A 15,360-nucleotide genomic window follows, 5' to 3' on the forward strand; every position below is an offset into this window, starting at 1 on the left:
GGTTCTCTGCCATTATTTTCAAGTACACATAAGGTTGACACCAAAAGTTTTATAGGGAAAGATAGTCTTTCTTGTGCTTTTGTTCCCAAGTTACGAGTGTTTATTTGAAAACAATGGAGCTGTATCAGTAAAGCTTCCAACCTTTGTCACTGTTTGTTTTTATTTTCCCCAGTTATATAAAATCAGAAGAGGGCGAACCAGGCCTCAGGCACTCTTATTTCTCTGCATGATTCTTCTGCTAATTGTCCTTCATACGAGCTACATGATCTACAGTCTTGCGCCTCAGTATGTCATGTATGGAAGCCAGAATTACTTAGTAGAGGTAAGTGCACCATTTAAAATCCTGTTCTTTCTATATTTGACAAACACAGACTAAAAAAATAACTAAAAGAAATAAAAATAAACTTAAAACAAAATTCGAGATGTATAAAAGCAAATTTTATTTATTATTAAGTTTATTATTGACAAAACTGGCCTTTCAATGTTTGGAAACATATTTATGCTTGTCTCATACTTTTTAAAGTTAACTTCATTATGAATATACATTATAGGTACCCTGTGATACGAAGCTACTGTGCTTTTCCTCGGTACTTTATTAACTAATACTCTGATGCTCCTACAATAGTGCTTTTAAGTAATTCTAATAACGTGTTCCCAAAAGTTCTAAGAGTACATCATGTTTGTGAATTGCAACTTGGAGAGAGGTTTCCTGAATATTTTGTCTGAGAATAATTGAGCTTCTTTTAAACATGATGGGTTCCTTGGTACTACTTTTTTGTTTTCTTGATATGGTTGACTAATAAAAACCAACAATGCCTTTTAGGTTTAATTGAATATATAGCAAGGTTTGATTTTTGACAATTTAAAGTATTTTTGCCATATTGGATTCAATATCTGTCTAGTACATTATTATTTACTTTACTATTGCTGTGATAAAACACCATACCAAGGCAATGTTTAAAAGGGATAGTTTATTTTGCTTATGATTCCAGAGGGTTAGTATATAATGGCAAGGGGTAGGCAGTTTGGGCTGGAGCAGGATGCTAACAGCTCACATTTTAACTACAAGCACTAAGCAGAGAGACTAACAGGAAGGCTTTTTACTCTCAAAGCTACCCTTACCAGTGGTGTACTTCCTCAAGCAAGGCCACACCTCTTAAACCTCCCCAAATTGGACCACCAACAGAAGACCAAGTGTTCAAATACTCAAGATTGGGGGGAGGGGGTTTTCTCAATCAAAATACCACATTTAGTTTATTTCCTTTTCCTAAAATGCATCTTGCAGTGCTTCCTAACAATTTACATTGGATCCATGTTCTACCCTTTGCTTTAATGGAGTCTTCATCATTCATCTGTCCTCCCAATCTTTTTTCTTGTGATTCCTCCACTCCTTGTTTATTTTTATGTGAACTAAATAAATAAATGTGCATCAGTTCTTGCATCAGTAACATCTCTAGTTTTGCAAAGTGTTAGAAAAGGTGTGTCAAAGAGTAGTAGTTGATTATAAATGCAGATGGAGCACTGAGTGAGGTCATGGGGTCCAGAGTCCGGGTCATAGACCACTAGACCATATGCACTGTCTGTCATTGTCCGGCCCTGTTATTCTCTGGCTCATCACTTACCTGCTTTACTAGCTGATACTCCAACGTTCTTCTGGGAGGGGAGATTAGTATTTCCCTGTTTCGTGTTTCCTTCCTTCCTTTGCACCTTTCTCCCTGCTCCCCACTTCTCTGCTTCTTTTAGTGGGGAAGGATGCTTTGTGAATAGTGTGGTGATTGTTTATGATCTAATAAAGCCACCGAAGGTCAGAATGCAAAGCCAGCCACACCAGACAGCCATAGAAGCTGGGCAGTGGTGGTACACATCTTTAATCTTGGGACTCAGGAGACAGGGACACATGGATCTCTGTGAGTTCAAGACCCCCCTGGGCTACAGGAGAATGAATCAGTCTAAAAGAATAACAGAGCTCATGCCTTTAATCCCAGCATGAGAGAGGTATATAAGTCAGAAGCAAGCAAAGGGTCTCATGTTAGATTCAATTTCCAGTCACAGGGTAAATGGAATCTCCATTTCAGCCTTGATAGAGGTAAGAGCTACTAGCTGGCTACTTTGCTTCTCTGATCTTCAGCTAGAACCCTAATATCTGTCTCTGGGTTTTTTATTAGTCGTGCAACAGAATAGGGTTTTTGTTGTTGTTGTTGTTGTTGTCTTACAATTGTTCTTTGTGGGACTTCCAACTGCTGGGATTTCAAATGGAATCCACGGTCTAAGGCCAAGACTCCAGGCTTTTGCCTTTTTCTTTTTTGTTATCTTGCAACTTTTGAACAGAGTACTATTGTTTAGTATAAGACCTAAATTATTATTGCAAAAGCATTCTAATGTTAAATTTATCATAACTTCTTGTCTTATAATTTATATTAAGTTAATCTTTTAGAATATTAGATGTCATTAGTAGAAAGTAGAATGTGAAGTTCGCAGTGTGATTACTTTAATCCAAATACACTCATGACTGCAATATTATATTTTAATCACATTTCCATCTTTCAGAGTAACATAACTTCTGACGTCCATAGAGGCAATTCTACCGTTCCTGTGCCGAGAAGATGTGATGCAGATGCCCCTGAAGGTAAAGTATCTACTGTCAAACTGCCTGAGAATTTATCATCTGTAAGAACTCAGTAAGGTAGCATCCGGGAAGGTGTGGTTAACTCCACCTAGTGGAGGCTGGGGTGAATGGCAGCCCAAGAGAAGTTCTGTATCAGATACTGAAGCAGCTTTTCTAGGTCACAGAGCATGTATTTGCTATATTCACAAGGTCAAGCTGTCCCCTGCCAAAGGACAAAGCGTGCAACCAGTGATTTTTGAGGTCACACAGTTGTGTGCTCAAGAGTTTAAAACACTGTTACTCTAGCATTTCACTGTTTGGTTTATGGGGATGAGGGTCGGAATGATGAGGGAAGAAAATCGCAGAATTAGGAATGAGATCGTAAAAGGTCTGTGGAAGTGACAAAAGAACCAAGGGAAGTTTTGAGTAAGGACATAGAAGTTACTTCATGATGTATTCTTCTAAAAGTTGAATCTGATAGTTATCCAGAAAAGTGATTTGATTTGACATCTGAGCATGGAAATAAGTTAAGGAAGGTAGAATTCTAGAGTGATCCAAGACAGATGGGAAAAGTTGAATAAACTGAAAAGTGTGAGATAAAAGACATTGGTAAGATTAGAGAGGGCATTGAGGTGACTGGAGATATTTTAGGGATGCCAGAGAGCTCATGGCATTTGGACGTGTATGCTAAGAACTAAACGGAAGGGCTGATGATGGAATGAAGACTGGAGCTCAAAATGTTTTCCAAACAAGAGCAGACAAAGTGGATGCAGAAAGGATCGAAAAGTAGGAAAATGTTTAGTGGTCATCAAACCAGCTGAGAAAAGGGGAATGTGAAGGGAGGAAGAGAGGGAGGGAGGAAGGAAAGAATGAAGGAAGGGAGGAAGATGTTCACTTAAGTCATTTCTGAAATTCACAGTTGAGATGGGAAGAAACATAGATTTACAAACTAGAAATGGCATGCATGCATTTAACTAGATTGTTTGACTAGATTAGAAGAAACTTTAGGAGTTAATAGGATAGAGTTAGAGGGAAAAGGAGGTTGAAGAAAAATGTTAGAAAGGATGAATGATGGTCACATATCACTCAGTTCTAGAGGATGTGACACTAAAGACATTCAAGACAGAACACTTCAGAAAGAATGTGGGCTACAACTTTTTCTAGATAAGTTTCTCCTGTGATCTGAGGATTATCAGGAAGTACCATTATCTGATTATCTCGATTCTCCATGAAGTTTAAGTTCAAACCATCCACCAGGATGTACTGGACCATGAAGTCAACAATGGAAGAAAGTGTCAGTAGTTTCTGATAGTTCATAAAAGGGACCAGAAGAATTTGTCTTAAAATAACCTAATGGTAGAGATAAGCATATATAGGGAAAGAGAAGAGATTACCAATCTGTGCTTTTCTTGACTCAGTCAACAGAACTGATATGATTGACTTCAAACAGTAATAAGGTTGTCTGGGGATCACGTGACCTTGAGGGTTGAATTTAAGATGGAAAGCAGGGTGCAAATTCAGGGTTGGAGAATGACTGTGTTCCCAAATGTTAACATCAGAAATCTCATCACACAAAATCTTACTCTGCCATCACATTCAATTATTTGAAGCTTTCTTGAAGTGAATTCATTGTCTTATTTGGATGTTAGAGTAGCTGAACATGTAATCTTCTCTGTAAAGCAGACCTTATGTCTGTGTGTTCATTCTGTTTAGTGTATTTGCTCACATAACAGAGCAGAGCCTTAAAAGAAATCCAATACTCTGTAGGGTCATACACTCGAATAATAAAAATTGATATGCTATCCCAACTAGTGGAGTCCCAACAACAAACATAACTGTAGGTTTCTCCATCAATGAGGGCACTTAACAGATCATGAGACACAGCACTGTGACTTTACATACCTTCACATACAATAGTGAGAACACTTAACAGGACATGTGAAGGTATGTGGCTTTACATGCCTTCACATAGAAAGCAAGCACCAGATAATGGTAGGTGGAAGCAGACAGACTTACTTAAATAATCTTACGTGTCAATACTCCATGTGAGCAAAGTATAAAATACTAGTTTTACCTCCATCAAGAGTTGAATATTTACCTTGTGCCTCTTAAGCTAAATACCTCCTGTTGCTTATAATTAAAGGAGGAGGAAACACCAGAGAACATTTTTAAGGGTAAAATCAGTGAAATATTTGCCAGGTAGGAAGTTATTTTAGGGAAGATTGCTCCTTTCCATTTATTGAAAAGTAGGCAGCTGAGAAAGATGTCCTGAAGTTGTCATTAAATTCCTTTTACTATCTTTTCCCCAAACATTAAAGATTTACACATTCTTGAATACTCACTTACAGATATGGAAGAAAGCAAAAGAAAGCTGTTTGCTACTTGTGAGCAGCTCTAATGAGACCCTATATTCATGTGAATGGAATATGCCAAGTTTTATGTGGTCAACTGGTGACGTAAAAGAAATTGATAGCATTCCTTTTTGAAGGAGCAGTACATATATTTTGGCACCTAGTAAATGTTTTAAACAACCTCTTCACCCTTCCTCCCCTCTTTTGAGATGGTTCCGAGTAGTGTAGGCTGTCCTCACTCTCTATGGAATAGACCCTCCTTCCTCCACTCCCCAATGCTAGGATTACAGGTGTGGCCACCATCCCTCGCTTAAATCCCGTTAAATATAATCAGCTCTCAACACAAATTATATTCTAAAAATTATATTCTTAAAAATGATCACCATAAAACTTAACTCTTCAGTATAGAACATCTGACAGATTCTAGCTTTATTAGCCTGGTATGATTCCTATTTTCTTAAAATATAATAGAACTATTTCCCTCAGCCTTTCTATCATCTTCACCGTTCATCATTATTTTCCCTCTTTAGCTAGTTATTCCAGTGAGATTTAACAAAGTGTTGGTTCAGCTGTGTGGCATTTGTTCAACTTTTAAGTTAATTAGTACAACTTGGCTTTTTATTGCTTTTTTTTTTTTTTTTTTTTTTTTTTCCCTGCCTTCTTGCTTATCTGTTCATTTTTCGGTTTTGGTTTTTGGTTTTTCGAGACAGTTTCTCTTTGGCTTTGGAAGCTGTCTGGGAAGTAGCTCTTTTAGACCAGGCTGGTCTCGAACTCACAGAGATCCACCTGCCTCTGCTTCCTGAGTGCTGGAATTAAAGGCATGTGCCACTAATGTCTGGCCTTGTCTGGTCTTACATTGTTTCCCAAGTCATTTTAGATGTATGTATTTTCCCATGTACTGTGAACATACCTGAAGACACAACGGGTGTTTCACCAGGATTTCCTAAAAGCCCCTCCACTCAACCCTGCTCAGCATCGCCATAACTATGTTCTACATATGTGCTCCTCTCCTATCCTAGTGGTCCTCCCTCTGCTTCCCTGCTCCATGCTATACTTCACATGGGTATTTTCTTGTTTAGACTATTACAAGTAACTACATTTTGATAGTAAAATTATTTGATAATTACAGATTCTAAATATTTATATTAATTTTGGGTGATAGTTTAATATGATGGCTCAGTTATGATTATACTTGCTTGCTCTTACCCAGAAACCCTGAAAATTCTCTTAGCTGTGCAGTATCTTGACACTGCTTTTTAAAAGTGCATTTAAAATAAAAAGTACTGTTATTAGAATTATTAATCAGAGGTATTTTAGTGGCAGTCAACATATATTAGAAATGCCTTAGCTAGTGGTCTAAAAAGAAGCAAATGTATAATATTCAACTTATCAGATAAAATAAAGCCTGCTCTGTTTGACACACAATGGTCTAGGTGCATTTATTCATAGATTTTCTCTGATGATATGTGAGAAGCAATGGAGAAAGCTAGCAGACATGGCACTTAAGTCTTTCCATTTTACTCATGTGCCCATGGTGCCCTTTCTCAACTCTTACATACTCTGTCATCAGAAAGAAAAACACACTTCAAGTTTTTATGCTAAACATTTAGTCTGTGGTATAATTGGAACTTTATACGCCATGTTCCATGATTACAGTCACAGTCTGCTGAATACTTCCTACTTCTGATTTTAAAACCCAACCCCTCATTGGTCATCCCGTAACTCAGTCTCACTCTCTTCTCCTCCCCTTCTCCTGTGTCAGGGTCTCTTCTTATTCACAGCTCTGTGACTCGGGCTGACTGACCTGAGTGTCGCAGGGTTCTCCTGTGGCTACCTCTCACCTGACCTTAGAGTGCTGAAGTTAAAACTGCATGGTATTGTGTCCTCCCTTACAGAGTATGGGCTCCAACTCAGGTCCTCACACCCGGACAGATGCGCTTTAGCCACCGAGCCATCTCCATCCTTAAATTGACTTTGAAGGTTAAAGAAAGTTCAGTTGTCTTACTGTCATTTCTTCAGAAAATGTAGAGAGCTAGAGATGTGCTAGATGTGTGTGATAGAGGTGAGCAGCTGGGCATTGGCAGATGGTAAGCAGGGAATCTCCCTCCCTCTGTTCAATAGGGAATCATCCCTTAGGTTGAAATACGAGCAAGGAACTAATTTACAAGCTTTATTCTCAGAGTGTATGCCACTCAATGTAAATAAACTACATATAGCAGGCACATAAAGACAACAAATGCTATTGCATGCTTGTGTATGGATTTTTAGGGAACTTCATTTTTTAGCAACAAAGCCAAACGCTGATGAGTTTTTTACATTACTTTTAGAAAGCTTGTATCAAAGGCACACCTTTAAAAATGGAGAGCACATAGACAACGTGGTTGGGAAAATGTTTAAGATACAGTTTTGGTGGTGTGCCAAGTAATCCGGTCTAAGCCAGTTTCAACTGTCACTGAGTGGATTATTAGGCCTCTGGGGAAGAATGATTTGATTTTACTCGCACTTGCTTCTGCTGGCTCAGCTGCTGCCCTGTAATCCCTCTTCTGGCCGTGAGATTTCTAATTCAGTCCAGTTTTAACTCCCTAAGTGTCCTTTACTGTGGAAATGAATAGGACTTCTGCTTCTTCATTTAGTCTGCTATTCCTGTTGAGACTTTTGAGTGACATTTTCCAGATAGATGTATACTTGTACATAAGGCTCATGTAATTCTTAGCCAGAGAAGATGCTGTTCCTTGCTCTTAAATCTATATTAGTTATGTTTCTTGTTACAATGACAAAAACTGTGTAAGGGGAGAAGAATCTATTTGGCTTAGGTTTAAGAAGAGTTGCCTTCCATCATGGTGAAGTGTGGTGGCTGGTCACATTTTGTCCACAGTCAGGAAGCAGATAAATGCGGGCTCAGCTTGCTCTCTCCTGTTTTCTTTCTTTAGTCAGGGACCAGCCCACAGATGGTGATGCCCACATTCAGCTAGCCCTCTCCATCCTTCTCTCTGGAAATAAACTCACAAATGCATCCAGAGATTGTCTCTTGGAAGATTCCAAATCCAATCTAGTTGACCATGAAGAGTAATCATTACAGTTTTAAACATATTTTCCTAAGTTCTAGCTTATAGCTGCCTTTATTTATAAGCATTCAACTTGACTAATTTAAAGGGATTCCGTGCTTTTTGGGAGCATTTCTTGTTGCCGAAGTGTTCACCTTTGAGTTTTGCTTAGCCCGTTCTGTTTCAGCTCTCCTTAGAGAAATCGGTGAACATGTGCAAAGTACTGATGCTACTCATGCTGGAGCAATCATTCTTCACCACGGGACACTCCAACAAGTGTTAGGAGCGGCTGTCTACCTCACAACTGTTTTGCAACTCCTGAGAATAGTCATGTTATTTCATGATGTATTTTATGTTACAGCATGAATCTCATTATAATTCAACAAAAAAGGAAGAGTATTAGTTATCACTTAGCACAGGAATGTGTTGTTGTTTTTTGTTGTTTTGTTTTTTGAGGCAGGGTTTCTCACACAGCTCCACCTGCCTCTGCCCCCTGAGTGCTGGGATTTCACTGGTAACCCTCCTGGGCGGATGCAGAAGGTTGTGTCCCTGTTGTCTGCGTGTTTCCCTGCTAAGAGACTGGTATTGGGTAATTCAGAAACACATGTTGAGATACAGTGGAAAGGGTCAGAGTAAATGAGAGTTAGGTTATTTAAATATTTGCATAACATATCTGTAGGACAGGCCTTGTGTTCTTGTAAAATATAACCTCATTTCTACTTTTTCAGGAAACTGTGTGTCAACCATAAAATTTAGAAAAATATTTTAGGTCCTGTAAACAATAATAAACCAGACAACAAAACCCCCTATTTAATTTTGTTTCAAGAAAAGAGCGGCACTTACCATTATTAAAGCTGGTTCATAAAATTCAGATTAAAGGTATACTTTCAATGGGATATGCTAATGACTCCTAATTGCATATAGGATGTTTGGCCCTTGCCTGTTTCAGATATATGTATGCAGAAGTCATACTGTCTTTCTTAATAGATTGAAAAGAAGTTGCTTTGTAAGCCTGTTTTGTGCTGGAGAATAAAGGCCCCCCCTGAAGTGAGGAAGGTTGTTAGGCCCAGTGAGCAGCTGCAAACACGGTGTCTCACACAGCTGAGTCCTGCCGTGCTACCATGCCTTTCTGAGTAGCTTGAAATATTTCCTCAGACTTTACTTCTGACATATGAATTATGTATCTTGTAGCTTCATGGGAATAGTGAATATAATGTATTTAGATAATAGGAGTGTAAAATCCACCACAGCTATCAAGTAACCCATCTGCTTTCTCTTTGAGTTACAGTTTATTTGAAGGAGAAATATAAATGAATTGGTTTTTATTGAGGCTGTAATTCTGTCTAAATTCCAACAGGAGCCATCTCTGTAAACAATGATAATGGGATTCCTTTAGAAGAAAGTGCAATGTCTGCTAACCACATCTGATCACTCTTTCCTTAAGGGGAGAGCCTTTTGTTGTTGTTGTTTTATATGTCTGGCACTCCAAATAAATTGAACTGGCCAATAAAACTTTTATTTTTAGGATCAGAATTATAATATTGAAGTTCATCTTGTGTATGTCATAATCGTTGGCAGTCTAACACTGGCTGTGATTGAGAGTCTGCGTGGGGGAAGACCCCGCCTCTCTCTAACATTCACCGTCTGTATTCTACCCGATAGATTTGCCTGACAGTCCTTTATCGTCAGGACAAGTCTTTGGCGTATGAAAGGAGACTTTAACAATCGTCTCTTTGCTTCTGTAGATCAGTGTACCGTCACCCGCACTTACTTGTTCCTGCACAAGTTCTGGTTCTTCAGCGCTGCATACTATTTTGGGAACTGGGCCTTTCTTGGGGTAAGCATCAGTAGCCCAAGCACGGTCTCCGCCTTGCTTTACACTCGCGTGTATACAATAGTGTCTTTGGCTCTCCGTACTGCACTGAGAGGTTTGTAAAGGTGTAGTTTATATGTATGTGAGTGAATGCCACATGTGTACCGGTAGCCATGAGTCCAGAAGAGGGTCAAGTCTCCAGAGCTGGCACTCTATTATATGGGAGGTTGTGATTTGCCATGTGTGGGTGCTATAAACTGAATCCAGGCCTCTGGCAGAACAATGCTTACCTTTGAGCCATCTCTAGCTACTGAGTTTTCAATGTGTTGCTTAGGTGGTTTGACTTTAGTGACACCACATATTTGAATTTATAGGTATTCTTGATTGGATTAATTGTATCCTGCTGTAAAGGGAAGAAGTCAGTCGTTGAAGGAGTGGATGAAGATTCGGACATAAGTGATGACGATGACCCCTCTGCCTACTCCGTGTGAACGGCCTTCTGTCCTAAGGACTTCATGAAGCTGGCGGAATATCTGTTATGCATTTTCAAAGTTTTAAAGTAACATTAGGATGAACTGTCTAGCTTTCATCAAAAATGAGAGCATGGCCATTAAAAAGAACTATATTTTTTATGTTTTCTGACGTAACATTATTGTATTATAGATTAACACTTAAAATTGCTATAATAATGCTGTGTAAATACGATTATTTCCAGGTTTGTGGGGGAATGTTTGTGGAAATTTTCTTTATTGTATAATAGTGTTAAATTTATTAAAATCTTGCAGAATTTACATTCCCTTTGTTGCTTTTTAAAAACATAAGAAGTCACTTGTCTTGTGCCTTAGGGTCTCTGGAATAATGTGAAATATTTTAGTGTCTTTGATAGGCTGAACAGAATGTCATAGTATTGCTCGTGGATAAGCCTAACTCTCATTGCTTGTTTTCAATTTTGTTCATAAGATTATTAGTCTAACACAAGTGGAGTTCATGAAAAATTGTTATACTGCTTGAGACCATGGTATTCTAAGATGTATCATAGGTTTCATTGTTCAAGTCTTAATGTATTGGGAGTGTTGATACCTCCACAGGAATATGTAGGGCACATCTATCAGTGTAGATAGTACTTGTTTTATAGAAGACTTTGAAATTTGTATTGTCGTAAATGGAACTATCAAGAATAATGTATGCCAAAAACTGAGTTTACTAAGAGTTCTAAGATATATGATATCATACTCAGCTATTTTTTCATTTACTGTTTGGAAACTTATCAATGAAAGTGAAAGATATGTGACATAAAAATATTCTGAATATGTTCTGAGTGGTAAAATATAAAACCTAATTTGCTAATGTCAACTAGAACTCATTAAAAAGTATTTACCATTATGCTTGAAGTAATATATTTATGTTTCTAGAGAAGACCTAAGAGTTAACCTCTGTCTGTGCCTTACTTTCGATAGCACTTTATTCTGATAGAGCCTCTGCTTCACCTGATGAACTTCTAGAACCTTCATGTTGACCTTTGCTCCTGTCCCTACCCTTACATTACTCACTAGGATGCCAGTCTGCTCCTAGTTTACATTTCTGGGTGGACCATCCCTTGACCTCCATCTGATTACTTTCCCCCAAACTCTGGACCTTTGCTTGTAGGTAAGCTATGTTACTCCTGTCATTGCAATGGGTTGAATTGAACACCATTACTGGAGCACTAAGCCTCCTTTCGTTGGTTTTTCTTTTGTTGGTTTGGTTATGACAAATGGCCTGATCCGTCCATCAGTCAGGCTCCCTGATTACCCCACCCATCAGGCAGCCTTATATACAGGCCTCACCTGGAGCCACATCTCCTGCATTTTACTTCCTAACTTTCCCTCACTTTGTTCTTGCAGCTACTTTCCGTGTTGTGCAATGACTAGCATCCTATTTAGAGGCCATTAAGAAAGGTAAGTTAGGTAAAATTAGGCAGCTGAGTGGATCCCTCATAGAGACATCAGGCATGTCCATGTAAGGACACAAAAGAAGGCAATAAGCTGTAAGCTAAGGAAAGATACCTCAAGACGACCCAGCCCTAACAGCACCATGCTGTTCAACTTCCGCCTTCCGTCTCTGTCAGAAAATACAGTTTTATTTTACAAGCCATTGAGTCGGTGCTGTTTGTCATCAAGCGGAAGAACACTAACACACCCTGGTTCCTGAACTTCCTCACTGGGTGTTCTGCCAAGCCCTGACTCCCCAGCCTTTTCTTGGCACTCAAAGAAAAACTGGAATTAGTCCACTGCTTTGCTGAGAGAAGCTTTCACTGTTTCTAAATGAAACCGCCAAGCCCTCTCGTGAATTTAAGGTCTTTGCGGTGTTATTGGCTTCCAGACTTCTTTGCTATCCCCACAGCATTTCTGAGTGATTCCTCACCGCCATGCTCTGGAATTGTTCCTCTGCTTGTCATGCTCAGTCAGCCTTTCCTTCATCTCCTAAGGGAATTCTGACTTGGTGTTCCATTCCCCCTCACCTCATCTGGAGAAGGTGAGATGCTGCTCAGTGTATGGGGCAGCATGTCATGGCTACCTGCCTCCAGGTCCACCTTCTCCACACTGCAAATGCGTGCACACAGCATCCAGTTCTCTACCTTTGCTCTGGGACCCAGAATAATGCCTTACATGTGGAGATTACATCTGGTCGGTGAATTTGCTCATTTGAAGCTGTAAACATTGGTTGAGTCTACATAAACTATTTTTATCTGTCAGGAGGCATATATATGCCTTTTTTGACAGGCATTTTTTTGTTATTGTTTGTTTGGTTGGTTTTCTTTCTTTTTTTTTTTGCTTTAAGTTTAGAAATGTTTATCCTAACTATTCTACATACTTACAGGACTTTTTCAACCAACTTCTTAGCTTCCTATTTTGTTTTATTAGTTAAACAGCAAAATTTAAATATATATTTCCCTCCTCTTGCCTCCTATGTCTTTACAAGCCTATTTTATGGCAATGCTACTTTGTCCCTTTCCTGGTGTAAAGGGACGCACTGGACTTTGTGTTTTCATAAAGCTGATTTCTAAGTGTTATGACTTCCATAATGAACAATAATGTGTTTCCTTTGAAGTCCTCACAGAAATGCCTAAATTAGAGATTATCTAGGGCATGACTTTCCAAAAGACTAAGGACCCTCATGGTCCATGCAAACTTCAAAGTGATTAATTTATTCAGCCATAGAGCAGGGTAATGAACAACCTAGAATGGCTTCTAGCCAGCTCGGTGCTCCTGTAAAGTAAAAAAGTCGTATTGCATAACAAAAGAAAACCAGTTAGGAGCTCCAGGGAGAAAAGGTAAGAATGTTTTCATGAGCCTGCATTTGCTCATAGTCTTTACTACCTGAGTTCTATCCCAGGATCCCAAGGTGACCCGGAGAGACACTTGTCTTCTGACCTCCACATGCCTACAACTCTCAAACACACAGATTAAACTAATAAGCGTAAGCCTGGCGTTGGTGGCACACACCTTTAATACCAGCACTTGGGAGGCACAGGCAGGCAGATCTCTGAGCTTGAGGCCAGCCTGGTCTACAGAGCAAGTTCCAGGACAGGCTCCAAAACAATACAGAGAAACCCTGTCTCGGAAAACAAACAAACAAAAAACTAATAAGCGTTTTCAAGTATACTGCAAAGGTCCTCCATGGATGTTATATATTTAGAGTAATTTACTGCTTTAGGAATAACCCACAGACACAGAACAGCAGCTGTGGTTTGTAGCACTGGAAGTATGTATAAGTGTAGGGCTCGGTCATTGTCGTCTTTCTGTCACTGTGACAACCTAGAGCAGAATCCCGTTAAAGGGAAGGGAGATTTACTTTGACTCCCAATTCCAAAGGTTTCAGTCCATGTTCTGCTTGCACTACAACCTTTTGGAGAGACCAGACAGCACAGAGGGAGTACGCAGTGGGTGGACACCTGTGGTGTTCAGGTAGCAGTGGGGAGCAGGGATTCCAGTATTCTGTCCCAGAGCACACCTCAAGTGAACTGGGTCTCATCTCCTGAAGGTTCCGCCATCGCTGAACAGTGCTTGCCACGGGCTAGCAACCCAAACTTTTAGACCATTCTTAACATCTGAGCTAAAACAACCAGGTAAAATGGCAGTTGGTAAAAAATAAATAGTAAGCATTCTCATATATATATATATATATATATATATATATATATATATATATATATATTGTGTGTGTGTGTGTGTGTGTGTGTGTGTATGTGTATAACTTTTTTAAGGGAGAGGGAAAAGAAAGACCTTAGAGGAAAGGATGCTAAAATCTTCCTATCAAGGGTATGCTGGTTAATTCTTTGTCAACCTGACACAAACTAGGATCGCCTGGGAAGAAGGGGTCCTGAGTTGGGAAAATGCTTCCTGCAGATTGACCTGTAAGCAAATCTATAGAACATTCTCTTGATGAATGATTAATGTGGGAGGACCCGGCCCACTATGGGTGGTAACGCCCCTGGGCTGTGTAAGAAAGGCTGAGTCCATTCAGGCCATGAAGTATGCCAGTAACTGCACTCCATGATTCTGCTTCTGTCCCTGCCTCCAGGTCCCTGCTTCACTTCCTTTGCTGACTTCCTTCAGTGATGGAGTGGTACCCTGAAATAAATCATGTTTCTCTACGCTGCTTTTGGGGGTATGTATGGTGTTTATCTCAACTGTGGAAATCAAGCTAGAAGAGAAAATGACCCAGAGAGTAAATATTACTATGACAGACCTCTGTTGTTTTTCTGGAAATTGTGCAAGTGTTTCCAACCATAGGCCACCGAGTGAGTGCTTATGTAGACGCCTCAGCATATAAACCCTTTTCTTGGTTTTGCTCGGTGTTTTGTCATTGCACCATGGAAGTATCCGAGAAGAGAAAGGGAAGAGAAATCAAAAGGTCCTGCCTCCAGTAGAGGGAATGGAAGTACTAATGTGTGACAAATTACACCCCACTGTAGCCGGGGTCCTAATGGCTCCCTTGGACGCAGCACCAAGGGCACAGACACTGGGAGTCAAGCATTAGGCAAACAGCAGACTCATATATTTAACAATGGAGAACCTTATATACTCTCCCAGCACCCAGGCATTCCAATGTGTTGACATTGCCCGGTTGCCCCTTATTGGCTAGGCATGATCAGGATCTCTGACAGTGCAAGGTAGACTCCAGGTTGGCTCATCTCTCAGCCCCGTAAGCCTTAACTTCCTACACCCCACCCTAAAATATATTGGTATAACAATTGTTTTGGGCTAACGGTATTTAGAGAACAGTAAAAACAAGGGCACTGGGAACTTGCCTTTCTAAAACAAGGAGATCTTCCCCATACTAAAAGGAAAGTAACATCCCTATCACCAGCACACACACCACAAAATGTATTCTATACAACTTGTTCACTAACCCTTAGCTTCCTAGCTACTTAACGCACCATCAGTTGCCTGAGGCCAGCTTCTAGAGTCTAGTGTTCTCATGTCTAGTTCCATTTGCATGATTCACTGGCCTTTGTCCAGCATGGAAGCATTCAATTACACTTACCCTTTGAGACTTCATTTC

The 15,360-nt window shown here is 39.7% G+C and overlaps 1 protein-coding gene across 1 annotated transcript in view; it reads left to right on the plus strand.

The window, feature by feature from the left end:
* Positions 1-11,204, plus strand: part of Lmbrd1 (LMBR1 domain containing 1) — a 70,468-nt gene extending 59,264 nt beyond the window's left edge. Inside the window, exons 13-16 of the mRNA XM_051204258.1 lie at positions 173-322; positions 2,548-2,626; positions 9,746-9,837; positions 10,188-11,204. Of these exons, the coding sequence (XP_051060215.1) occupies positions 173-322; positions 2,548-2,626; positions 9,746-9,837; positions 10,188-10,304 (438 nt within the window). The 3' untranslated portion in view covers positions 10,305-11,204. The remainder of the gene's footprint in view (positions 1-172; positions 323-2,547; positions 2,627-9,745; positions 9,838-10,187) is intronic.
* Positions 11,205-15,360: the final 4,156 nt, after the last annotated feature.

The sequence above is a fragment of the Phodopus roborovskii genome, unplaced genomic scaffold, assembly GCF_943737965.1.
Source record: "Phodopus roborovskii unplaced genomic scaffold, PHOROB, whole genome shotgun sequence".
Classification (NCBI taxonomy): domain Eukaryota; kingdom Metazoa; phylum Chordata; class Mammalia; order Rodentia; family Cricetidae; genus Phodopus; species Phodopus roborovskii.